The sequence below is a fragment of the Hyla sarda genome, chromosome 7 (assembly GCF_029499605.1).
Source record: "Hyla sarda isolate aHylSar1 chromosome 7, aHylSar1.hap1, whole genome shotgun sequence".
Lineage (NCBI taxonomy): Eukaryota > Metazoa > Chordata > Amphibia > Anura > Hylidae > Hyla > Hyla sarda.
The window spans coordinates 201,280,008-201,307,802 of NC_079195.1; the positions used below are offsets into that span (position 1 = coordinate 201,280,008).

The 27,795-nt window shown below is 43.5% G+C and overlaps 2 protein-coding genes across 8 annotated transcripts in view; one reads left to right on the forward strand and one right to left on the reverse strand.

Moving 5' to 3' along the window:
- Positions 1-12,369, reverse strand: part of CPT2 (carnitine palmitoyltransferase 2) — a 17,567-nt gene extending 5,198 nt beyond the window's left edge. Inside the window, exons 1-4 of one of the 5 annotated variants that reach the window (XM_056532194.1) lie at positions 12,232-12,369; positions 3,570-3,746; positions 631-711; positions 435-541 (exon numbers count right to left, since the gene is read on the reverse strand). In XM_056532194.1, coding sequence (XP_056388169.1) covers positions 435-541; positions 631-711; positions 3,570-3,727 — 346 coding nt within the window. In that variant the 5' untranslated portion in view covers positions 3,728-3,746; positions 12,232-12,369. Of the gene's footprint in view, positions 1-434; positions 542-630; positions 712-3,569; positions 3,747-5,772; positions 6,012-8,448; positions 9,215-9,460; positions 9,603-12,231 lie in introns of those variants that run through there. The other 4 variants (XM_056532193.1, XM_056532192.1, XM_056532196.1 and 1 more) reach the window with 4 other exon arrangements.
- The window catches only part of SLC1A7 (solute carrier family 1 member 7), a 115,003-nt gene continuing 96,966 nt past the window's right edge, over positions 9,759-27,795 (forward strand). For 2 of the 3 annotated variants that reach the window (XM_056532198.1, XM_056532203.1), the window contains exons 1-2: positions 13,995-14,228; positions 18,340-18,419. In XM_056532198.1, the coding sequence (XP_056388173.1) occupies positions 14,088-14,228; positions 18,340-18,419 (221 nt within the window). In that variant the 5' untranslated portion in view covers positions 13,995-14,087. Of the gene's footprint in view, positions 9,814-13,994; positions 14,229-18,339; positions 18,420-27,795 lie in introns of those variants that run through there. The other variant, XM_056532200.1, reaches the window with a different exon arrangement.

Sequence of the window (27,795 nt, forward strand, 5' to 3'; positions counted from 1 at the left end):
CAGTTCAAACAACCTTACCTGCCAAGGAACAAGCTCATTCATTGGCTGACCTCTGGCTCTATAACACAGTGAGAAAGCAACCTGTACAGCTGATAATTGCCCCGTCATGGGTCCCTTAGGGTGGGTTCACACCACATTTTTGCAATACAGTTCTCGTATCAGGTTTTTGGATGAAAAACGGACCCTCAAAACATGTGTACAAATTTTAACCAGTTTGAAAAATGATGTCCGGTTGCATCCGTTTAAGAAAAAAAGAGATGTGTATGTTTTTAACTTTTCACTCTATTCTGAATAACGTTTCACTTGTTTGATTGAAATTCCAAAAAACTGCAAAGTCAAAAACCGTATGGTGCAAACCGGATGGAACCGTACAGTCCCCATCTTATGTGTAAGGCTGGCTCCTCAGAAGCGACATATTCAGTGTGGACTTTTACCGGAGATGTAGCTTGTGTGTTTGTTCTGCTTATCCTGCCGGACGAGCTCCTCGTGCAGCTGCTGCCCTACACCGTTCTGGAAATTCCGTGCCAGCTGCTCAGTCTTGCTAAAAGATATAATGAGTGTTTACGGTGGTGAATATCATAAGTTTGTTTAGTAATGGGCATCAATGATATTTAGATATCATGCCAATACCTGAACTGTTCATCATCTAGGAGTGGTCGCTGTGCGTTCAAGTATCTTTTTACTGTGTCTTCAAGTTTAGGAATTGGCAACCTAAAAAGACAAGGGAAAGAATTTGCACATTGCAGTTATACAAGAATGCATTTCAATGTGTAGAAAATCACCGCTAATGAAATGACACAGATATACAAGTAAACAGTTGGCCCCAGGGCAGACTAAGCACCGGCCACCTGCTCTTGGTTGGTTCTCTTAATAATCCTGTATATAGTCAGATCTGTGCTGTATATGCAGCAGCAAAGATCATATAATATCATATTACTTAGATTACAAATAAGTCAAAGAGATAAGAGATATCATGTATGTAAATTGTTTGAGGGTTTTCTAAGAGATGCTATTTTGGAGTATATTGATAAAAATAAATGTATGACTCCATATCAGCATGGCTTTATGAGGGATCGGTCCTGTCAAACTAACCTGATCAGCTTCTATGAGGAGGTCAGTTCCAGACTGGACCAGGGGGAAATCGCTGATGTCGTATATCTGGATTTTTCCCAAGCATTTGATACGGTGTCACATAAAAGATTGGTGCATAAAATGAGAGGGATTGGGCTGGGGGCGAATTTGTGCAAGTGGGTAAGTAACTGGCTCAGTGATGGGAAACATAGGGTGGTTATTAATGGTACTTATTCTGATTGGGTGACTGTTACTAGTGGGGACCACAGGGGTCCGTCTTGGGTCCTGTTCTATTTAATATATTCATTAATGACCTCGTAGAGGGGTTTAATAGTAAAGTAGCAATCTTTGCAGATGATAATAAACTCTGTAAAGCGGTAAACACTATAGAGGACAGTGCACTGTTACAAATGGATCTGGATAGGTTGGAGGTTTGGCCTGGGAAGTGGCAGATGAGGTTCAACACTGATAAATGTAAGGTAATGCACATGGGGAGGAAAAATCCGGGCTGGGATTATGTATTAAATGGGAGAACACTTGGGACGACTAACATGGAAAAGGACTTGGGAGTCTTCGTTAACAGTAAATTTAGCTGTAGTGACCAGTGTCGGGCAGCTGCTGCGAAGGCAAATAAAATCATGGGGTGCATCAGTAGGGGCATAGATGCCCACGACAAGGAAATAATTCTACCTCTGTACAAATCACTAGTCAGACCTCAAATAGAATACTGTGTACAGTACTGGGCACCAGTGTACAAGAAAGATATAGTGGAGCTGGAGAGGGTTCAAAGACGGGCAACCAGGGTAATACAGGGAATGGGAGGACTACAGTACCCAGAAAGATTATCAGAATTTGGGTTATTTAGTTTAGAAAAAAAGAAGGCTTAGGGGCGACCTAATAACTATGTATAAATATATCAGTGGACAGTACAGAGATCTCTCCCATGATCTATTTATACCCAGGACTGTATCTATAACAAGGGGGCATCCTCTGGAGAGTAATAAAATCGCTGGTATTGTATACTAGATTTATAGGGACAGAACGCTGATCCAGGGATTTATTCTGATGCCATATTGGAGTCGGGAAGGGATTTTTACCTCCTCTGGATCAACTCTGTAGAGACTCATGGGCTCTGGTCTTTTTTCAACCTTATGAACTATGTATAAAAACGTATCCTCCATCTGCAGGACAGGGTATAAGTCAGTGCTTCCCAAGCAGGGCTCCTCCAGCTGTTGCACAGCATGCTGAGAGTTGTAGTTTTGAAACAGCTGGAAGCACCCTGCTTGGGAAGCACTGGTATTGACCGCTGAGAACCCATGCAATCTCCTGTACGGGGCGTGTCATCCCCCTCCCATCTCTATGGGAGAGCCGTTTGGCTGTCTTCAGCTCTCCCATAGAGATATATGGCACTGACCAGCAATACCAAACACATTCCAGGGACAAGGGTGGAGCTGTTAGTGCCAGAAAAAAAATAAAATAACTTTATTGCAAAAGAACTCTGGAGTGCCGGGATTACTTTATACTTGCTTTGGATACCTTCATCCATGGCACCCACACCTCTACAGTGCCGACCCGAATACTTTGCGGATTCAAAGGAAAGGTGACTGCCCAAAAATCATCCGCTCCTCAACTAATACGGGGTGGTCCTACATGGAGCAGCTGAGCCACATGTCATTTTTTTTTCTAGCTGCAAGTACAAGTGAAGCACACTGGGGGGAATTTACTATTTTGCATGCGCCACAATTTTTGGGGGAAAAAAATGGTTTGCAGAATACAGCTGAAACATGCCGGCAATAGTACCGTTCGGAAATGTGCCATCTTTATAGACGGCAATGCTTTTCCGAGCGGATTCCGCCAAAAGATGTCAGTTCTTTGGCGATAGTCAGAATCGTGATTTCCACATCAGAAACATCTGCTGCGGAAATTCCACCATGTGCACAGAGCAGCAGAATCCTATTGAGAAATGTGCACCAAAATAGTAAATAACTCAGTCGGACACGCAAAGAGTAGTTACTTTCCCCCCCAAACCTCTCCTGCTCTGGACAGTTCCTGACACGGACAGAGGTGTCAGCAGAGAGCACTGTGGTCAGACTGGATAGAACTACACAAATTCCTCTGGAGCATACAGCAGCTGATAAGTACTGGAAGGGTTAAGATTTTTTAAAAGGGGTACTCCGCTGAGCAAACTGTTCTGAACGCTGGAGGCGGGAGCTCGTGATGTCATAGCCCCACCCCCTCAATGCAAGTCTATGGGAGGGGGCGTGACCTCTGTCACGCCCCCTCCCATAGACTTGCATTGAGGGGGCGGGACATGATGTCATGAGGGCGGGGCTACGACGTCACAAGCTCCCGGTGCCGTCTCCAGCGTTCGGAACAGTTTGTTCCAAACACCGAGCAGCGGAGTACCCCTTTTAAATAGAAGTAATTTACAAATTTGTATAACTTTAAAAACCATTTTCTTTTCCCGCTGGAGTACCCCTTTACGCAGATGAGATTACCTAGGTAGACTTTTCTGGAAGTGCATGGTTGGGACGATGCTTTTGTGCAAGTATTGTGTGTCACCATCTCTGGAGCTGTATGCCCTGAGCAAGACGGAACCCGGGGCACAGGACGGACCCCCTTTCAAGAAGCAGGACTTGGTGAGTAAGCGAGCCATTTCAGCCAATCAGTGAAGCCTGCAGAATTAAAGAAACATTGGGGATGAGTTAGGTACTGAAAGTCTAAAACAAGTATAAAAAAAAAAATAGGATCTGCTCCAGAGGAAAAGTTGCTGAGTTGCCCATAGCAACCAATCAGATCGCTTCTTTCATTTTTCACAGGCCTTCTCAAAAATGAAAGAAGCGATCTGATTGGTTGCTATGGACAACTCAGCAACTTTACCTCTGGACAGGTTTTGATAAATCCCCCCCATGGACTCCCCAAGACCTCTGAAGGTGTCCAGTAGAGATGAGCGAACTTACAGTAAATTTGATTCGTCACGAACTTCTCGGCTCGGCAGTTGATGACTTATCCTGTATAAATTAGTTCAGCCTTCAGGTGCTCCGGTCGGCTGGAAAAGGTGGATACATTCCTAGGAAAGAGTCTCCTAGGACTGTATCCACCTTTTCCAGCCCATCGGAGCACCTGAAAGCTGAACAAATTTATGCAGGAAAAGACATCAACTGCCGAGCCGAGAAGTTCGTGACGAATCAAATTTACTGTAAGTTCGCTCATCTCTAGTGTCCAGCAGTCATTTTATCAGCAGTTTACAGTAGTTCTTCTGGAACACTGGGCTAGACGGCCTGGGCTTCATTCCTAAAACCTGAGCCTTAACCGCCCACGACCTAACTTTGAACAACCCCTTTGATAAGATTAGGGGCTAGAATACCCCTTTAAAAGGGGTCGTCCAGCCTTAAGACATCTTATCCCCTATCCTAAAAATGTCTGACTGTGGGGGTCCTGCCGCTGGGGGCCCCCGCAATCTTGCATTCAGCACCCACCTCGGGGAGCGGCATGCCACGCCCCTCCCAAAGACTTGCATAGTGGGAGCGGGGCTTGATGTCACACGGGGCGGAGTCGTGACGTCACAATACTTCGGCCCCGTGGTAGTCTCATGGACGATTCTGTCCTTGTAGCGCAGCGTGCAGCTCCCACGAGCTGGGTGCTGAATGCAATATTGCGGGGGCGTCCCCAGCAGTGGGACCCCCGCGGTCAGACATCTTAGGGCCGAAGTACTCCTTTAAAACTACCCCCCTCAAGATGTAGTCTTTCCAGTCTGACCACAGTGCTCTCTGCTGACGCCTCTGTCTCAGGTACTGTCCAGAGTAAGAGCAAATCTCCATAGCAAACCTATCCTGCTCCGGACAGATCCTGACACGGACAGAGGTGTCAGCAGAGAGCATTTTGGTCAGACTGGAAAGAACTACACAACTTCCTCTGGAGCATACAGCAGCTGATAAGTACTGGAAGGATTCAGATTTTAAACAGAAGTAATTTACAAATCTGTATAACATTCTGGCACCAGTTGATTTGATAACATTTCCCCCCCCTGGGGTATGACAGAAAAAAAAAAAAGAAAAAAAAATTATATATATCAAATTGCTCCAGAAAGTTAACAGATTTGTAAATTACTTCTATTAAAAAAAAAAATCTTAATCCTTCCAATAATTATCAGCTGCTGAAGTTGACTTGTTCTTTTCTGTCTGGCAACAGTGCTCTCTGCTGACATCTCTGTTTGTCTCGGGAACTGCACAGAGTAGAATAGATTTGCTATGGGGATTTGCTTCTACTCTTGACAGTTCCCGAGACAGGTGTCATCAGAGAGCACCTAGACAGAAAAGAACAACTCAACTTCAGCAGCTCATAAGTACTGAAAGGATTAAGATTTTTTAATAGAAGTAATTTACAAATCTGTTTAACTTTCTGGAACCAGTTGATTGTATATATGTGTGTGTGTGTGTATGTATATACAGTATATAATATATATATATATACTATATATGATAAAAAAAAGTTTTTTCCTGGAATACCCCTTTAAGATTGGCATATGGATGAATTTTAAGTCCACAGATGTAAAATTATACTCTATGCTGCCACCTCTGGCTGTGTTAGGTAATTCATCTCATCTCTTTCAGTGAATAAATAGCAGGCCCTCCGGCTTCATCTCAGAATCATGAGAGCGCACAGAGCCAGAGGGGGGCAGCTATAGTTTATTGTACTTACAATCCTTATAGTGTGACCGCTGCCAGGAACCACTACAGCGCAGCTCACGAGTGTAGATGGTTATTCCCATCTCAATCCCATATATTTTCATAGGTGGGGGGGTCCAACCGTATCCCCTTCATTGTTCTTCCTCTGTACAGAAGCTCCGCCTACCAGCTGCACGGACAACTACAATGTGGCACCACACATTGCAAGTCTGCCGTTGTAAGGGGGATGCAGTGCTGGGGGGGGGGTCGGACCCCCACTGATCATAAAGTGACGGCATATCCTAGATATGTAAGATGAGTGTGAGATGAGTATACCCCTTTACAGCAGTGTTTTCCAATCAGGGTGCCTCCAGCTGTTGCAAAACTACAACTCCCAGCATGCCCGGACAGCCGAAGGCTGTCCGGGCATGCTGGGAGTTGTAGTTTTGCAACAGCTGTAAAACACACATATTTATTTTCTCTATCTATTCTTATCGGCGGCGCCGATATAATGTGCGCACGATGGCGAGTTCGGTCATTCACTACTAGGCGTAGCCATAAGAACTGATCATTGGTGGATCTGTGGCGCACACACAGCACGCCATACACAAACCCATTCCACCATACTCTTATATAAAGGATCAGGAGAACAGAAGCTGCTGCCAGACACATCCAGCACCACTGTATATAAAGGGGTACTCCAGTGGGAAACACTTTTTTTTTTTATTTTATTTTATTTTTTTAGGTCTTTATAAGTCAACTGATGCCAGAAAGTTAAACAGATTTGTAAATGACTTCTATTAAAAAAAATCTTTACCCTTCCTGTACTTTTTAGCAGCTGTATGCTACAGAGGAAATTCTTTTCTTTTTTGAAATGTCTTTTTTGTCTTGTCTACAGTGCTCTCCGCTGACACCTCTGTCCGTGTCAGGAACTGTAGCATAGGTTTGCAATGGGGATGTTCTCCTGCTCTTGGCAGTTCCTGATATGGGCATCAGGTGTCAGCAGAGAGCACTGTAGAGAAGACAAAAAAAAAGAAAAAGAAATTCAAAAAGAACAGAATTTCCTCAGTAGCATACAGCTGCTAAAAAGTACTGGAAGGGTAAAGATTTTTTTTTTTTTTTTTTAATAGAAGTAATTTACAAATCTGTTTAACTTTCTGGCACCAGTTCATAAAAATAAAATAAAATTCCACCGGAGTACCCCTTTAGGGACTGGAAATAGGATAAGCTGCTGCCAGACACATCCAACATCGTGGAGAAGATAAGCTGCTGCCAGATACATCCAGTACAGCTGTATATAAGGATTGAAAGATAAGTTGCTGCCAGAAACACTGTATATCAGAATCAGGAGAAGATAAGCTGCTGCCAGACACATCCAACACCAATGTATATAAGGATTGGGAGAAGATATGCTGCTGCCAGACACATCCAACACCAATGTATATAAGGATTGGGAGAAGATATGCTGCTGCCAGACACATCCGACACCAATGTATATAAGGATTGGGAGAAGATATGCTGCTGCCAGACACATCCAACACCAATGTATATAAGGATTGGGAGAAGATATGCTGCTGCCAGACACATCCAACACCAATGTATATAAGGATTGGGAGAAGATAGACTGCTGCCAGACACATCCGACACCAATGTATATAAGGATTGGGAGAAGATAGACTGCTGCCAGACACATCCGACACCAATGTATATAAGGATTGGGAGAAGATATGCTGCTGCCAGACAAATCCATCAAATCAGGAGAAGATGGGCTGCTGCCAGACACATCGGAAACACCAATGTATATAAGGATTAGGAGAAGATATGCTGCCATACATGTCCTGCACCACTGTATATAAGGATTGGGAGAAGATAGGCTGCTGCCTGACAAATCCAGCACCACTGTATATATGGATCATGGAGAAGATAAGCTGCTGCCAGCCACATCCAGCTCTGCTGTAGTTAAGGATCAGGATAAGATAAGCTGTCGCTAGAAATATCCAGCACCGCTGCATATAGGGATCCTGGAGAAACTAAGCTGCTGCCAGACACCTCTGACTCTTCTGTATATAAGGAGTGGAGGAAGATAAGCTGCTGCCAAGACACACCTGTATATAAAGGAGAAGATAAGCTGCTGCCAGAAACATCCAGCACCACTGGTATAGGGAATCGTGGAGAACATAAGCTGCTATTTTCTAAATTGCTAAATTTTCCCACCACCCCTGTATACAGTGGTGCTTGATGTGTCTGGCAGCAGCTTATCTTCTCCACGATCCCTATATACACCATATATACAGTGGTATATAGGGATTATGGAGAGGATAAGTTGCTGCCAGACACATCCACCACCACTGTATAATAGGGATCATGGAGAAGAAAAGCTGCTGCCAGACACATCCAGCAACACTGTACATAGGGATTGTGGAGAAGATAAACTGCTGCCAGAAACATCTGCACCACTGTCTATAAGGATTAAGAGAAGATATGCTGCTGCCAAAGACTTCTGCACCACTGTGTATAAGGAGTAGTAGAAGATAGGCTGCTGCCAGACACCTCCAACACTGCTGTTTATAAGGATTAGGAGAAGATAAACTGCTGCCAGACACCTCTGACAGTGCTGTTTATCAGGATGGGGAGAAGATAAGCTGCTGCCAGACACATCCAGCACCACTGTACATAGAGACTGTGGAGAAGAAAAGCTGCTGACAGTCACCTCCAACACTGCTGTTTAGAAGGATTGGGAGAAGATAAGCTGCTGCCAGACACCTCCGCACCACTGTCTATAAGGATTAGGAGAAGATATGCTGCTGCCAGAAACTTCTGCACCACTGTCTATAAGGAGTAGTAGAAGATAGGCTGCTGCCAGACACCTCCGACACTGCTGATTATAAGGATTTGGAGAAGATAAGCTGCTGCCAGACACCTCCAACACTGCTGATTATAAGGATTTGGAGAAGATAAACTGCTGCCAGACACCTCCGCACCACTGTCTAAGGATTAGGAGAAGATATGCTGCTGCCAGAAACTTCTGCACCACTGTCTATAAGGAGTAGTAGAAGATAGGCTGCTGCCAGACACCTCCGACACTGCTGATTATAAGGATTTGGAGAAGATAAGCTGCTGCCAGACACCTCCAACACTGCTGATTATAAGGATTGGGAGAAGATAAGCTGCTGACAGACACCTCCGCACTACTGTCTATAAGGAGTAGTAGAAGATAGGCTGCTGCCAGACACCTCCGACACTGCTGATTATAAGGATTTGGAGAAGATAAACTGCTGCCAGACACCATCCAGCACTGGAGGGAAAAAAATAAACATTGTGTTGTATGTGCATTGGAAAGATCCCAGTCATTCTGCAGAAGCATAAACTTCAATGGGGAAGTAATAGAATGTTGCACTGCAAGATAAGCGTTCCCCAAGCAGCGGCTCTTTAGCTGCTGCAAAACTACAACTCCCATCATGCCCTGACAGCCGAAGGCTGTCAGGGCATGATGGGAGATGTAGTTTTGCAACAGCCTGGAAACACCCTGCACTACAGTCTTAAAGACATTTCCTTCTGAAGCTTCTATCTCACAGACTAGAAACTAATGCAAAGTGAAGTTTTCCCTGCCCTTAGTTTCTACACCCAAATTTGACATGACAGGTGTGCAACCCCCTCACTCTTCCGGCAGCTGCCAGATTCCTCCTTCCCCCAGATAACCAGGCTCTGGTCCGCCGCCATACCCGGGTGTCCGTCCTCTCTCCTGGCGCTGTCTCCTCGTCTCTCCGCTCCGTACAGCCGCGGTTACCTTTGCCCTACTTCCCTCTCCCCCATCTCTCTCACCTTTGCCCCTCCCCTTATGTCCTAGCCGGCTTCAGATCAAGGATAGGTGTAACGTGTAACTGCGTCCCCCGGAAACATTTCTCACAAGTGAAAGTTCCGCAGACTCAGCTGCCTTCTCTCAAGAGGCAGCATTTTTTTTTCCAGCCTTTTTTATTTGAAGAACTTGTGGTATTTTTACACTTTGCATCGTTTGTGCAACATTAGTTCCATATTTGAAGAAAACTGCAGCGCGCAGATGTTAAACAAATTTGGGGTCATTTACTAATGTAATTCCGACTCTCATTTATACGGGTTTTGCACCCACATTGGGCCTCATTTACTAAGAGTGTCCGGTTTTTACTAGTGGGAAATCTTGTTTCAGACTTGCAGGATTCTACCTTATTTACTATGAGGATCACAGATTTACAAGTCGGGAACATTTTCTGATCAGCTTTTTCTAGGTGGAAATTTCCAGCCATTTATCCACAGGATTTTCTGTGAATTCAATAGTAGGTCGGGTTGTAAAACCACGCCCCCTTAGCGAAATACCACACCCCTATTTCTGCTTTTCACAGTGCAATGTCGGATTTGTCAGATTTTCCTGGCACGCGGCTGGACGGCCTTCACGCCTCCTCACATAGACTTGCATTGAGGGGGCGGGGCTTGATGTCATACGGCGGCAGAGTCATGGCATCACGATACTCCGCCCCCCGTGTGGCGTCACGCTTCACGCTCGGAGCATCCAGCTCTGCGGAGAGCTCACAAAGATGGGTGCGGAATGACAGATTGCGGGGTCCCCAGTGGTGGGACCCCTGCGATCATACAAATTATCCTCTATGATTTGGATAGGGGATAAGATGTATTAGAGGCAGAGTACCCCTTTAAACAAACAGGTACATAGAAAATGCCAGAACTAGAGATGAGTAAACTTTCAGTAATTCGATTCGTCACAAACTTCTCGGCTCGGCAGTTGATTGCTTTAGCCTGCATAAATGAGTTCTGCTTTCAGGTGCTCCAGGGGGGCTGAAAAAGGTGGACACAGTCCTAGGAGACTCTCTCCTAGGACTGTATCCACCTTTTTCAGCCCACCAGAGCACCTGAAAGCTGAACTCATTTATGCAGGCTAAAGCCATCAACTGCCGAGCCGAGAAGTTTGTGACGAATCGAATTACTGGAAGTTCGCTCATCTGTAGCCAGAACATTAAAGGGGTAGTCTGGTGCTTACACATCTTATCGCCTATCCAAAGGATAGGCGATAAGATGCCTGATCGTGGGAGTCCCGATAGCTATCACCCCCCCCCCTCCCGTAGGCTTGCATTGAGGGGCGGAGCGTGACGTCACACGGGGCGGAGGCGTGACGTCACACGCTGCCCGCCCTGCGGTCGACCGTAATAAGACCCGGAGCGAACACGCTCCGGGGACTGATTACAAACGGGTTGCCGCGTGCATGATCACGGGCGACCCCAGCTGCGGGACTCCGGCAATCAGGCATCTTATCCCCTATCCTTTGGATAGGGGGTAAGATGTGTAAGCACCGGAATACCCCTTTAAAGGGGTATTCCAGGGAAAACATTTTTTTTATATATCAACTAGCTCTAGAAAGTTAAACAGATTTGTACTTCTATTTAATTACTTCTATTAAAAAATCTTAATCCTTCCAATAATTATCAGCTGCTGAAGTTGAGTTGTTGTTTTCTGTCTGGCAACAGTGCTCTCTGCTGACATCTCTGCTTGTTTCAGGAACTGCACAGAGTAGAAGAGGTTTGCTATGGGGATTTGCTTCTACTTTGGACAGTTCCCGAGACAGGTGTCATCAGAGAGCACTTAGACAGAAAAGAACAACTCAACTTCAGCAGCTCATGAGTACTGAAAGGATTAAGATTTTTTAATAGAAGTAATTTACATTTTAAATTGGCCTTTTTGTGGGTGATTTATCAAAAACTGTGCAGAAGAAGATTGTTTCTTTTATTTTTAAAGAGACTTGTGAAAAATGAAAGAAGCGATCTGAATGGTTGCCATGGGCAACTGCACCACTCGTCCTCTACAAAGGTTTTGATAAATCTACCCCATTGGGAATTCCGCTGTCCCACTCACACAGTAGAATTTCTACTGCAGAATTTCAATGAAGTGAATTGGCTATAAATTCATGCAACATTTTCATGCAGAAATTCTAAAATTCTACCTAAGGCCAGGTTCACATGACGGTGGGGGACACTTATCAAAACCTGTGTACAGAAGAAGTGGTGTAGTTGCCCATAGCAACCAATCAGATCACTTTTATAAAATGTTAGAGGCCTGTTTTTTTTTAAAAATAAAATAAGCTGTCTGATTGGTTGCCATGGGCAACTGCACCACTCCTCTACACAGGTTTTGATAAATCTTCCCCCGATATGCCTATTTACTGACAGCATACAGGCATACAGGGATCTTCAAAATAGTGGGGAATCGATACCTAGATTTGAACGTTCACCAATGTTTAAAGATTAGCTCCCGCCATCTTTTATTTTTTTCCTGTCCCTACCTATTGGTTATCTCTCCCTAACACCCTCCCTGCCTTTAAAAAATGTTTTTCTACCTTCCAAATTGAATTTTTCATGGCCGTAACGCTGCTCCCTCTGCCTGAGCAGGAAGCCGACTTACACAGCAGGCGCAACGTCACTGAAGCCTGTTGGGCGCCGGCTTCCGCCCTTACCTTGTCTATGCAGTGCTCCCATCGGCGGAGATGAGTGACCAATCGCACGGCAGGCTGCTCCGGGGTTTCCTCCTCCCTGTTTCTCACTGTATGTGCTATCCAGGGAGGAGGAGTATAGGAGCTTCTCCTGGACCTGCCGGGATCGGTCCGAATTCAACAGTGATGTCACAGCAGGCTGCAGCGGGACACTAGGAGGGAGACCCCTAGTGGCCGGATTTCAAATGAAAATACAATATTTTAAACACAAAAAAAAAATAATTGATGTATATTAGACATATTATCGTGACAATATGTTGTAGTACATAAGTACAGTGATCCCTCAACTTACAATGGCCTCAACATACAATAGTTTCAACATTCAATGGTCTTTTCTAGCCCATTGTAACTTGAAACCAGACTCAACATACAATGTACAGACAGTCCAGATCTGTGAAACATGTCAATGGCCAGAAGAACCGACCAATCAGAATGGACATTCCCTGCTAAAACCCCTGTATTACTGAAGTGTATGCACTGACTGGTGTCTGGTAGCGCCTCCCTACAGTACAGGGAGGTATTACATGTTCTGTACTCTTTACCTGTACCAGGGTTAGCTGCTCCTTTGGACACCAGGTGAGGGCGACTCCATGTTACTTTTTTAGGACACTGTGTGTACTGTACAAGACCCTGAAGAAGCTCCTGTCCTCTACATAGACAGTGATTACAGCTCCCAGCAGATCTTTATTACTTTTATATGTAAGGATTTGCTTTATCTATATTAGTTATCTACTTATTTTACTTTACTCCTCACTTTTTTCAATTTTTATAACATTTTGGGGCTTCAGAACCAATTGCCAGCTTTCCATAGAGTTCTGGTCTCAACATACAAAAATTGCATAATAACCCAGTAAATAATATCGAGGTCATCAAAATTAAATGGGCACTTTTAAATATGTTGTAGTACAGCGGTCCCTCAAGTTACAATATTAATTGGTTCCAGGACGACCATTGTATGTTGAAACCATTGTATGTAGAAACTAGAGATGAGCGAACTTACAGTAAATTTGATTCGTCACGAACTTCTCGGCTCGGCAGTTGATGACTTTTCCTGCATAAATTAGTTCAGCCTTCAGGTGCTCCGGTGGGCTGGAAAAAGTGGATACATTCCTAGGAAAGAGTCTCCTAGGACTGTATCCACCTTTTCCAGCCCACCGGAGCACCTGAAAGCTGAACTAATTTATGCAGGAAAAGTCATCAACTGCCGAGCAGAGAAGTTTGTGACGAATCAAATTTACTGTAAGTTCGCTCATCTCTAGTTTCTACATACAATGGTTTCAACATACAATGGTCGTCCTGGAACCAATTAATATTGTAACTTGAGGGACCGCTGTACTACAACATATTAAAAAAAAGGTCATGACAGTGCCCATTTAATTTTGATGACCTCAATATTATTTACTGGGTTATTATGCAACTTTTTTTTTTGCTTTATCCATTATACATCAGGTTTAGGCCTTAGTCTGTTTTCTGCCCTGCGGGTGCACATTGCACCATATGACGGATTGTTCCCGTCGCACACAGCTCTCCCTTGTCTGTATGTCTTGCTGTTGTTCGGGCATATTCTTTTCAAATTATCCCAAGCTCCCTAATCTCCTCCCAGGCTCCTAATGATGAAGTCAGTAATAGGATTGGGGGTATTAATTTGGGACAGTAATGCCAGCTGCATGGCTTATGGGTGAGGGGTGACCTTGTGGGCTGGCCAAGCCTTGTGCTGGCTTTGATCTGATCTCTAGGGAGCGTGAGTTGGCTTTTCCCGGAGTGGCGTAGTCCCTCTGTGGGACACCGATCGTCCATCCCCTGGGCATTTCTGGGTCACAATGGCAGGGGGACTGGACGCAGTACTGGCCAGAACCAAGGATGTGTTCAAGAGGAATGGGCTCCTTATCCTCTCGGTGCTGTCTGTTATTGTGGGATGTCTCTTGGGATTCTTCCTTAGGACGAGACGTCTCACTGAGCAGGTCGGTATGATGCGTTGTGTCGGGGATTGTCTAGGGCAGTGTTTCCCAACCAGGGTGCCTCCAGCTGTTTGCAAAACTACAATTCCCAGCATGCCCGGACAGCCTTTGGCTGTCCGGGCATGCTGGGAGTTGTAGTTTTGCAACAGCTGGAGGCACACTGGTTGGAAAACACTTGTCTTGGGGGACAGTACAAAGGTAGTGTGATGCTGAACAAAAATGATAAAGACAGACGAGGGTACTCACACAGTTAATGGGTCACTGCCATCAGAGGCTATTGAATATGTTGATGTGTTTCACATATAGGTCAGTGTCTAATCCAGTGTTTCCCAACCAGTGTGCCTCCAGCTGTTGCAAAACTACAACTTCCAGCTTGCCCGGACAGCCGCATGGCAGGAGTTGTAGTTTTGCAACAGCTGGAGGCACACTGGTTGGGAAACGCTGCAATATAGGCCTATGAAGAATTTAGATACCCCACTGTTTGCAGGCGACGGTGCCCATGTGGAGCCGTAGACCCTATATCTGTTCATTTCTGATTTTCTATTAATTCCTGTTTTAAAATGGGGTTATCCAGGAATAGAAAAACAGAGCTAATTTCTTTAAAAAAAACAAAACAAAAAAACAGCGCCACACCTGTCCTCAGGTTGTGTGTGGTATTGCAACTTAATTATAAATCACCCAATGGGGTGATCCACAAAAAAAACTAAATTTTTCATATATCCCTTACTTGTAAACTTTATTGAAAAACCACAAAAATTAGAGCGTTAACTCTAAACTTATAGTGCAACTTCTCCTGCTATTGTAAAGTGCAATTAGCAATGGATCAATCCGATCTCATTAATGACCAATATGAACCATCGCCGTGTGTACCTGCAGTGTACACCGGAATGGCAATTAGGAGAAAGCACTGTTGAAAAACTCTAAGGCTGCATTCACACCACGTTTTTGCAATACAGTTCCTGTATTCGTGTTCAATGTGAAAACCGTACGGAACCGTATTGAAAACCGTAAGCATTGACTCTCCATTGAAAACCGTATGCCAAAAGATGCATCAGGTTGTGTCCGTTTTGCATCCTGTACGGTTTTGTACCCAAAACCGTAGCCTACCACGTTTTTTTGGTTCGAGTGAAAAACTGTATTAAACCGTATACGTTTTTTTTTAACATGGGAGTCAATGGGAACTGTACAGTATGTACTGTATGTGTGTACGGTTCCATCTGGTTTTCATCATACGGTTTTTGACTTTGCACGTTTTTTTTTCTTGGAATTTCAATCAAACAAGTGAAACTTTATTCAAAATGGAGTGAAAAGTTAAAAACGTATACGTTTTTTCTTAAAAAATGGATGCAACCGGACATCATTTTTCAAACCATATATGGTTTTTAACTGTATACAGGTTGAAATTTCTACACACGTTTTGATACATTTTAGTCAGGTTTTGAGGCATCCGTTTTGGCGGAATTCTGCATGGACATTGCGCCATGTAAACAAAACCTGAGTATTCCTTAGGCTAAGTTTCGACTTTATTTTTTTTTTGTGACCCAAAACACGCCAGTGTGTTTGGTGTTTTTTTCTTGGGTTTTTTGCATTTGAGTGGAAATTGCATTTTTGGCCCCTTTTGGCATTTATTTCAAAATTTGTTGGGTACAAAAAAAAAGTGTGCTGTAGTGATGGAAATTTTTTTTATTTCACAAAAGTTTATTTTTTATAACGAAATTTTTATTAATTTTTAAACAGGGATCAATTTATGTGGGCGGGCAGGGCACTAAAAATGGAGCCGACAATAATAAAAATGTAGTGTGTGTGTGTGTGTTTCACTTTTTTCCCCTATATTTTTTAGGTAGTACTTCTACTCCCAGCATGCAACACTGTTCCATGATGGGAGTAGTAGTTCTTGTACTAATAGACAGATCACCCTGGGCGTCACTCCTGACACCCGATGCTATCGTCTCTATACAGCTGGGATTAGTAGTACTACCTAAACAATGTAAAAATAAAAGTGAGAAACACAGACTCTACATTTTTATTATTGTCGGCTACGTGCCCTGCCAGTCCACATAAATTGATCCCTGTTTAAAAATTAATTAAAATTTAGTTATAAAAATGATAAATTACATTAAATACAATTTTTTCCAACACTACTGTATAATTTTTTTTATATATTTTTTCAATGGTACCCTACGAAATTTTATTAAAAAAGGTATCTCCATCACTTTTTTGGATCGCTAAAGTCCAAAAAAGAATAAAAACCGCCTGCAAAAATGCCAAAGTTAAAACCCACATGTCATTTTTCTTGGCGTTTTTATACTCCCATAGACTTCTATGGGAGAAAAACACCATGATTTCAGGGGGAAAAAACACCAAAGGCTCAACATGCTGCGACTTTGCGAAACTAGGAGCTAAAAAAGAGTGAAAAAACAACTAAAAGCATTAAAAAACAAAAACAAAAAACACCAAACTGAAAGACGCAAAGTGGAATAAGAATTTAGCTATTTCTGATTGATTTACAGCTAACATCTGGCCGCAGCGTTTTTTCAATGAATAAACGCCATGGGGGCCGTTTTGGCATTTTTTGGGGGAAAAACGCACACAAAAAAACTAGTGGAAACTTAGCCTTATAGATTAATATCAACATTAAAATCAACATATCTGACTCTCCATCATTAGTCAGAGTTCATCATTTTGATGGATTTTTGGGGCATGGCTAAAAATCTGTCGTTTCCAAATTGAGTAACTAAGTATATTAAGGCGACTTCAATAAACCCTTTACGACAAACCTGTCTTAAAGGGATCTTTAGAGAAAAATGAGTTGTGTTTTTTTTTTATTTAACAATATTCAATCTGCTACACTCCCAAATGTAAAATACCATTGTGCATTTTGACTTCTGCATTTTTGTCTTATCCTCCGCACTGTTCAATCTGTGACGCAATGAGCCGTATGATAGCAGCCGTATGTTGGGAGGCTTCATAGTGGGACATGATAGTGTACAACGTATTCTGGAGTGTGGTGGTCTCCAAACTGTGGACCTCCAGCTGTGGCAAAAATCAAACTTCCAGCATGCCTGGACAATTGTGGACCTTCTGTACTATATATGGAAAGCAGTGGTCTCCAAACTGTGGACCTCCAGCTGTTGCAATAATACCACTCTGGGCATCAAAGGAGTTGTATTTTTGCAAAAGCTGGAGGTCCACAGTTTGGAGACCACTGCTTTTACATACATATTACAATATACAGTACATATACATGTTTTTGGGAAAAAAGGTTCATTATTGTATGATATTGTGCCTATTTGTTGCCAACTTCATAGTGGGACATGATAGCGTACAACATATTCTGGAGTGTGGTGGTCTCCAAACTGTGGACCTCCAGCTGTTGCAAAAATACAACTTCCAGCATGCCCGGACAACTGTGGATCTGTGGTAATAAATATGTAAAAGCAGTGGTCTCCAAAATGTGGACCTCCAGCTGTTGCGGAAATATAACTCCTTGCATTCCCGGGCATGCAAGGAGTTGTATTTTTGCAACAGCTGGATGTCCACAGTTTGGAGACCACTGCTTTTACATACATATTACATTATACATATACATGTTTTTGGGAAAAAAGGTTCATTATTGTATGATTTTGTTCCATTTTGCTGCCAACTTCATAGTGGGACATGATAGCGTACAACGTATTCTGGAGTGTGGTGGTCTCCAAACTGTGGACCTCCAGCTGTTGCAAAAATACAACTTCCAGCATGCCCGGACAACTGTGGACCTGCTGTACTATGTATGTAAAAGCTGTGGTCTCCAAACTGTGGACCTCCAGCTGTTGCAAAAATACAACTCTGGGCATGCAAGGAGTTGTATTTTTGCAACAGCTGGAGGTCCACAGTTTGGAGACCACTATTTTTACATACATATTACATTATACGTATACATGTTTTTGATCTGCGGAATAAGGGCACGCAAGGCCAGCATGGGAGCAGGAGTCCTCCAACCCCTCGACGCAACCGCGCAAGATCCAATCAATCACTTAGCTTTATTAGGCAGTCACATGAAAACAAATGTGCAAGCGATTTCTCTTGGGTTATGGGTATCACGTGACCCTGATGGACCTCTCTTTGTCTACAGGAGATTAGTTACTTTCAGTTTCCCGGGGAACTCCTCATGCGGATGCTGAAGATGCTCATCCTACCCCTTGTGGTATCCAGGTAACAAAAATGATAAATGTTTTACCTACTACTACTACTACGTTCCTTGTTGACGTTGATGCATTGCAGGTTGGATTCTGTACAGTTCTGTCATCATTGTATGACGGATTAGGGACTTTGGCGCTTACGCATTTTTGCCAGGCAGTTCATAAGATCCAGTAAGTGTTGCATACAGTAGTCGTCCACATCACGACTATGAGGCCCCATAACCATGGTGGCCTTCTCCAAACCTTACCAAAACACCAGTTCTTGACTCCAACAACACTTCCTGGTAGAAGGTGTGCCATTCTCACCACTAGCCTTCATTGCTCTTCATTAGTGTTGAGCACGAATATTCGTAATGCGAATTTTTATCGCCAATATCACACATACTTAGAATATACTGCTATATATTCGTAATGATGAATCTTCGTTTTTCTTAGTTTTTTTTCTCACATGCGAATTTTTATGCCAATTTTCGTATGTTTTAGTTCTTTTTCACATGCGAATTTTTATGCAAATTTTCCATGCCAATTTTTTTGTATGTTTTTGTTCTTTTTCACATGCAAATTTTTATGCAAGTTTTCCATGCGAATTTTCGCATGAACAAAAAAAAAGTAAATGAACATAGCGAATATGCGAATTTCGTGAACATAGGACGAATAATCATCAATATATTCGCGAAATATCGCAAATTCGAATATGGCCCCTGCTGCTCATCACTGCTCTTCATCTTAGTGGTGATGGGGTTGTTGGCAGAAATTGGATTGGCAGGGTGTGGGATATAGTTGATTGATGGCCCTAAATTAGGGGACCTACTTTGACTTAAAGGGGTACTCCGGTGGAATTTTTATATTTTTTTTAAATCAACTGGTGCCAGAAAGTTAAACAGATTAGTAAATGACTTCTATTAAAAAATGTTTACCCTTCCAGTACTTTTTAGCAGCTGTATGTTACAGAAGAAATTATTTTCTTTTTGAACTTTTTTGCTCCGCCCCCTCCCATAGGCATGCATTGAGGGGCGGAGCGTGACGTCACACGCCGCCAGCCCTGTGGTCGCCGGTAATCAGACCTGGAGTGAACACGCTCCGGGGACTGATTATAAACGGGGTGCGGCGTGCAAGATCACGGGGGTCCCCAGCGGCGGGACTCCCGTGATCAGGCATCTTATCCCCTATCCTTTGGATAGGGGATAAGATGTCTAAGCGCCGGAGTACCCCTTTAATACCAGGTTTCCTTGCTAAACATAGTAAATAAATGTTCATTTTAAAGATGTTTTTTAGGCATTTAATATACCGTATTTTTCGCCGTATAAGACGCACTTTTTCTTCCCCAAAACTGGGGGGAAAAAGTCGGTGCGTCTTATACGGCGAATACACCCCTATCGCGGCGGTCCCTGCGGCCATCAACGGCCAGGACCCGCGGCTAATACAGGACATCACCGATCGTGGTGATGCCCTGTATTAACCCTTCAGACGCGGTGATCAAAGCTGACCGCCGCGTCTGAAGGGAAAGTGACACTAACCCGGCTGTTCAGTCGGGCTGTTCGGGACCTCCGCGATTTCACCGCGGCGGTCCCGAACAGCCCGACTGAATAGCTGGGTTAGTGCTTACAGGACACCGGGGGGGGGGACCTTACCTGCCTCCTCGGTGTCTTCTCCATTCAGGGATCCCCTGTATGGCCAGCGCTCTCCTTCCTCGTCATCACGTCGTCGCGTACGTGCGTCAGCGTGCGTAACGACGTGATGACGGCGACGGAGAGCGAGGATACCCGGCCGGCAGCAGAGACGTTCCGGAGCGACGGGGACACGGCGACAGCGATGGAGCGACATCCAGGGCAGCGGTGACCGGTCCGGAGCGGCGGGGACACGTCAATATTACCTCCTATGCAGTGGTCTTCAATCTGCGGACCTCCAGATGTTGCAAAACTACAACTCCCAGCATGCCTGGACAGCCAACGGCTGTCCGGGCATGCTGGGAGTTGTAGTTTTGCAACATCTGGAGGTCCGCAGGTTGAAGACCACTATTGGGTTTAAAATCTTTATTTTTTTAGATTTTGCACCTATAAATTGGGTGCGTCTTATACGCCGGTGCGTCCTATAGGGCGAAAAATACGGTAGATAGTTTATGCTTCAAATAGACCACAAATACTAGATCTGTGATTTTCCAATCTCATGGCCCTCACTGATAAGCACAATCAATTAGTTGTGGCGCATGTCCACTTCTTTGTTTACAATGAAGCCTGAGATCATGTTCGTTCACACGGCGGAATTTCCAAGTGGAAATAAGCTGAAATATTACCCTCGGAAATTCCGTTGCAGCAGAGTTTCCTTATTTTCAATGGTATTCTGTTGCACCGTGCACATGACGGAATTTACAAAAATTGCGATTTTAGCATCCACAGAAACAATGAACATGTTCATTGTTTCTGCAGATTCCGCTCGAAAATGCATTGCCGTCTATAGATATGCCATATTTCCGGGTGGTCCTTGCGTGGGCGTAACATGCAAATTTGCAGGATGTCCCCCAGTGTTTTAAAGGTGGATATTCCACATATTTTACCTCGTGTGAACATGGCCTTAGACCACCACAGATCAAATATTACCAGCCTATCCTAAGGCCATCAATATTTAAAGGGGTACTCCAGTGGAAAAAAAAATTTAAATCAACTGGTGCCAGAAAGTTAAACAGATTTGTAAATTACTTCTATTAAAAAATCTTAATCCTTCTTGTACTTATTAGTTGCTGAATACTACAGAGGAAATTCTTTTCTTTTTGGAACACAGAGCTCTCTGCTGACATCATGACCACAGTGCTCTCTGCTGACATATCTGTCGATTTTAAGAACTGTCCAGAGTAGGAGAAAATCCCCATAGAAAACATATGCTGCTCTGGACAGTTCGTAAAATGGTCAACAGAGAGCACTGTGTTCCAAAAAGAAAAGGATTTCCTCTGTAATATTCAGCAACTAATAAGTACTGGAAGGATTAAGATTTTTTTTAATAGAAGTTTACAAATCTGTTTAACTTTCTGGCACCAGTTGATTCAAAAAAGTTTCCCACCGGAGTACCCCTTTAAGCCTCTAAAGCCCCTTTAAAATCTGGTAAAGTAATGTGTATCTTTAGGTGGTATTGTTTTACATTTTTTACATAGATTTAGAAATACAGGAATATACTGGTTCCTCATTAACAAATGATAGGGTGATTGTAATTAAAAGGAACATTTCTTAAAGGGTAACTCTCATTAAAAATGTTTTTCCTATTGCACTCCTTATCGTAAAAAAAAAAATATTTCTAATATACTTTTTTTTTTTAAATGAAGTTTTCTGTTTTATTTGTGCTTAAAAAAGCTCAAGAGCACATTTTCCCCCATCTTATACATAGACTTAGGACCGAAGCCCAAACGGTCCTAAGTGCAGCCTGGAGTGCTGAGGGGGTGTGTCCAGCCTCATCCAATCATAGCTCCTCTCACACTTAACTGCCATATGCTGTTGGTTGGACACCCCCCCCCCCCCCCTCAGCACTCCAGGCTGCACTTGTTTTGGCTTCGGTCCAAAGTCTGTGTATGAGATGGGGGAAAATGTGCTCTTGAGCTTTTTTAAAGGGGTATTCCAGGCAAAAACTTTTTTTTATATATATCAACTGGCTCCGGAAATGTAAACAGATTTGTAAATTACTTTTATTAAAAAATCTTAATCCTTCCAATAGTTATTAACTTCTGAAGTTTTCTGTCTAACTGCTCAATGATGATGTCACGTCCCGGGAGCTGTGCATGATGGGAGAATATCCCCATAGGAACTGCACAGCTTCCGGGACGTGAGTCATCAGAGAGCAGTTAGACAGAAAACAACAACTTAAGATTTTTTAATAGAAGTAATTTACAAATCTATTTAACTTTCCGGAGCCAGTTGATATATAAAAAAAAACGTTTTGGCCTGGATAACCCCTTTAAGGACAAATAAAACATAGAAAACTTCTTTTTTTTTAAACAAAGTATATTAGAAATATTTTTTTATTTACCATAAGGAGTGCAATAGCAAAAATTAGTTTTAATGAGAGTGCCCATTTAAATCTATTAAATATAAACATATTAGCATATCAATTAAAGAAAGTCAAATACAATCAGAACAGTTGCAACCAGATTAGGTAATGAGATCATAGAATAAGTTCTCAAAAGGAGATAAAGTTTATCCTAAAGGTCAGGCATTTGTGCATTGTTTAAGGGGTTCTCCACCATAAGGTGATTTTAGTACGTATCTTGCAGACAGTAATGGACATGCTTAGGAAGGATCTGCGCTTGTCTTGGGGCTAAATGGCTATGTTGTGAGATTACCATAACACTGTGGCTAGCTTTTTGTGAACTGGAATTTCCTGTTTGAGTTTTCTTTTTTGCATACAAGTTTCATAATCCCATTTTCCTCCCTCCCACACATCAGCCACCCCACCCATTGAAACATAAATGAGCTGCATCCATTCAAAAGACATGTGGTTTTCAATCTGGGTGCCTACAGCTGTTGCATTAGTTGCAGATTGATCTCTCTCCCACCAAGTGATCGCTCCACCCACTGAAGCAGACAGGCTCCCTGTCATCAGCTGACTAGTGAGTCAGGTCTCGGCCGCATTGCAAGCTGGGAAAAATCTGAGACAACAGTCATTTTGTATGCTGTTAAAAATAAATATTGGTGTGAGAAAACCGTCACACACAGGTACAGACACTATATTATGAACTACACTAACTTTATAGCACCTGTAGCATAGTCAAATAAAACAATTCCTGGAATACCCCTTTCAATTGTTATTGCTTAAAGAAAATCTGTCACCAGTGTCATATGCACTAACCTATCGGTACCGACAGGTAGTGCAAGTGACACTGATGACAACGGTACTTACCTTGTCCCATTCCATGCAGGTGATCTCCGGTAATCTTGTCCGTTAACTTCAGCTCCGGGCCCGGCATGGGGCATGGGCGGAGCTAAGTGACATCACTGCTGCTGTTTGTGGTGAGAATGCGATGAAAGGGAAGATGTTATTACCCTAGGGGCAGATGACATTGACCCCTTGTGTTCGTGACGCCAGGGCGTAGTTCTCCTCTACACCACCCGAGGTATGGCCGCTGGTTCCCGGGCTAGGTGCGGGGCAAATAATCACTCCGATGCAAAGTTACGGAACAACGGCAGCTTTACTGAGGCAGACAGATGGAATAGTCTTTACAGCTCAGTTAGGCCCAGGGAGATGACCAGTGACATAGGAGACTTGCGGGCTCGCTGGGACTTGTAGTGGACTTGGACTAAATTATGTAGGCCCACGCTGAATTTAGCAGACTTGACTAGCTGGACTATGACTGACTAGACTTCACCCCTGTGGTTGCTCACCAGGCTTTGACGTTCACCTGAAGGGGCACTTGGTGATTGAAGCGTGGCTGCATGGTTAGGCCTAGGGTCTCAGGACACCAGACACTCTCAGGTCCTGACTGTACTGCTCCTCAGCAAGAACTCAAATGACTGATCTAGCTCCTCCCTTGGTTTATAAGGGAGCAATTTGGAGGGGTCCTATAGGTCACCACACAAGTCACCTGGTCACTGACACCTTCCCTGGTTACACAGGACTTGGTAACAACATTTAAAGGCATTAGAAAGACAGATTAATAAATAACATAGGTCACTTAACCATTTAGGGCACATACACTGCTCAAAAAAAATAAACAGAACACTTAAATAACACAATGCAACTCCAAGTCAATCACAGTTCTGTGAAATCCCACTGTCCACTCAGGAAGCAACACTGATTGACAATCAATTTCACATGCTGTTGTGCAAATGGAGCAGACAACAGGTGGAAATTATAGGCAATTAGCAAGTCACCCCCAATAAAGGAGTAGTTCTGCAGGTGGTGACTACAGACCACTTCTCAGTTTCTATGCTTCCTGGTTGATGTTTTGGTCACTTTTGAATGCTGGCGGTACTTTCACTCTAGTGGTAGCACGAGTCTACAACCTGCTGGAAGTATCATCAGAAGATGGGTCCACTGTGGTCATAAAGGGATGGATATGGTCAGTAACAATACTCAGTTAGGCTTTCATGTTTAAACAATGCTCAATTGGTACTAAGGAAGGGGCCAAAAGTGTGCAAAGGAATTGTCCCTCACACCATTACACCACCACCAGCCTAAACCACTGATACAGGATGGATAAATGCTTTTGTGATGAGGGTGTGATGAAGGGCAGATGTTATTATCCTAGAGGCAGATGGCATCAACCTCTTGAGTTTGTGACGCCAGGGCATTGTTATCATCTACACCAACCGAGGTATGTCCGCTGGTTCCTGGGCCAGGTGCAGGGCAAATAATCACTCCGATGCAAGGTTAGGGAACAATGGCAGCTTTACTGAGACAGACAGGTGTTCTAGTCTTTAAAGCTCAGTTAGGCCCAAGGAGATGACCAGTGACTTAAGGAGACTTGAGGGCTTGCTGGGACTTGTAGTGGACTTGATGTGGTCTTCTGCTGCTGTAGCCCATCTGCTTTAAGGTTGGACATGTTGTGCATTCAGAGCTAGTATTCTGCATAGCTTGGTTGTAACGATTGGTTATTTAAATTACTTACCTTTTTTGTCATCTCAAACCAGTCTGCCAATACCCCTTTGACATCAACAAGGCATTTTTGTCCACACAACTGCCATTCACTGGATACTTTCTCTTTTTCGGGCCATGCTGTGTAAACCCTAGAGATGGCTGTGAGTGAAAATCCCAAAAGATCAGCACTTTCTGAAATACTCAGGTCAGCCCATCTGGCACCAACCACCATGCTACGTTGAATGTCACCTAAATCCCCTTTCTTCCCCTTTTCAATGCTTTGTTTGAACTTCAGCACCTTGTCTTGACCATGTCTACATGCCTAAATGCATTGAGCTGCTGGCATGTGATTGACTTATTAGCTATTTTTTTTTATAAACAAGCAACTGAACAGGTATACCTAATAAAATGGCCAGTGGGTGTACAATAGCAAATAATGTATCATACGGCTGTCCGGGCATTCTGGGAGTTGTAATTTTGCAACAGCTGGAGGCACCCTGATTGGAAAACACTGTGTGGATGACATTTTCCATAGCTATATTTACACAATGTCCTCAGTCAATATCTGGCACAACGGGAACGTGAGCATCTGGAGAGTCGGTGGGGGAGTCGGATAAAGACTAAGACTTATTTTAATCTATATATTAATTACATACACCAGACCGATACGCCATAAAGATATTAACTTTGTAAGGCAGATTAATAATATCATGGCGGTATTGCAGCAGCAGCTGTTACCCGCTATACATTAATATTATCGTTCTGCTCCAGGGCTGTTTCATCTGCTTCCACCTAAAATAAGGAAAATACAGTGAAACCTCTTTGGCCTTCTATGGGGTTGGGGGTGGGTGGTGTTCTCAAAGAATACATGAAAAATAGTTTACCAGTTGCCCATAGCAACCAATCATATTGCTTCTTTCATTTTAAATAAGGCCTCTGAATACTAAAAGTAGCCATATCAATGGTTGCTATGGGCAACCGCTCGCACACGTTTTGATAAATCTCCCCCATGGTCTTTTAGCGAGGTTTCACTTTATAGGAAATGGCTGTCTAGGGAAGTGGTTGCCAAGCTGTAGTCCTCTAGATCAGTGGTCTTCAACCTGCGGACCTCCAGATGTTGCAAAACTACAACTCCCAGCAAGCCCGGACAGCTGTTGGCCACTACAAGTCCCAGCGAGCCCTAAAGTCTCTAAAGTCACTGGTCACCTCCTCGGGCCTAACTGAGCTGTAAAGACTATTCCATCTGTGGTGTCCCGGTACAGGACATGTCCTGTCCCTTTTGTCTGGAGTCCCCTCAGCCAGAGTCCCTCCATGCTAATGGGCTCTCCTGAAGGGCTAACCCCTAGTTGCTTCTTAATATGTTAATATCTAATGTATATATTTATATACTTAATTGATGTAGGTATACCTCTGTATAGGACCTTAGAGGTCACGTGCCTTTCATTTATGTTATGCTATGGTTTAAGGACCTTTGGGTCATGTGATATACCCAGAGTCACCACACCCACCACCCAGTCACCACACATCTGTCTGCCTCAGTAAAGCAGCCGTTGTTCCGTAACTTGGCGTCGGAGTCATTATTTGCCACGTGCCTAGCCCAGGATACAGCGGTCATACCTTCGGGTGGTTTAGAGGTAAAACCACGCCCTGGTGTCACGAACACAACAGGTTAATGCCATCTGCCCCTAGGGTAATAACATCTGCCCTCATCACAAATAGAAAAATGAAACCAAGGGGTCATCCAGGATTCGAGGAACAACACCACACCTGTCCTCAGGTTGTGTGCGGTATTGCAGCCCAGTTTCGTTTAAGTGAATAGAACCAAGTTGTAATGCCACACACAACCTGAGGAAAGGGGTGGTGCTGTTTTGTTTTTTTTCTTTTAAAGAAATTAGAAATCTGTTTTTCTGTTCCTGGATAACCCATTCAATGTATGCCGACAAGGTTATAGCCCTATAGTCACTGCTGTAGGGGCTGTAGAGGGTGGCGCAGTGCCCAACACTATGTATGAACAGGTGGGCAGTCACCATATTCATCTTGCTGCCTTTATTTCCAAAAGGGTCTGGCAAGTGGAGGAAACGCCAAGCCCTCCTGCCCAGCCCTGGTATTAGTATAGACCTTTATTTCACTGTATGGAAAAGGGTTAATGCATTATGCCAGTCTTTCCCAACCAGGGGGCCTTCTGCTGTTGCAAAACTACAACACCCAGCATGCCCGGACAGCCGCAGGCTGGGAGTTGTAGTTTTACAACAGCTGGAGGCACCCTGGCTGGGAAACACTGCATTATGCTATTGCTTGCAGAGACAAAAAAGGTTTTGAGGTGTATAATATGTATAGGTGCAGTAATGTTGGTTAAAATTGCAAATGCTGAAAAATGGTATATACTGAGTTTCACAGTGGGGTGAAACTGTAAACCTGTATTTTGTATTTAAAGGAGTTATCCAGGAAAAAAACGTTTTTTTATATATCAACTGGCTCCAGAAAGTTAAACAGGTTTGTAAATTACTTCTATAAAAAAAAAAAAAATCTTAATCCTTTCAGTACTTATGAGCTGCTGAAGTTGAGTTGTTCTTTTCTGTCTAAGAGCTCTCTAATGACACCTGTCTCGGGAACTGTCAGCAAATCCCCATAGCAAACCTCTTCTACTCTGTGCAGTTCCCAGGACAAGCAGAGATGTCAGCAGAGAGCACAGTTGTCCGACAGAAAAGAACAACTCAACTTCAGCAGCTCATAAGTACTGAAAGGATTAAGATTTTTTTTTAATAGAAGTAATTTACAAACCTGTTTAACTTTCTGGAGACAGTTGATCTATATAAAAATATTTTTTTTTC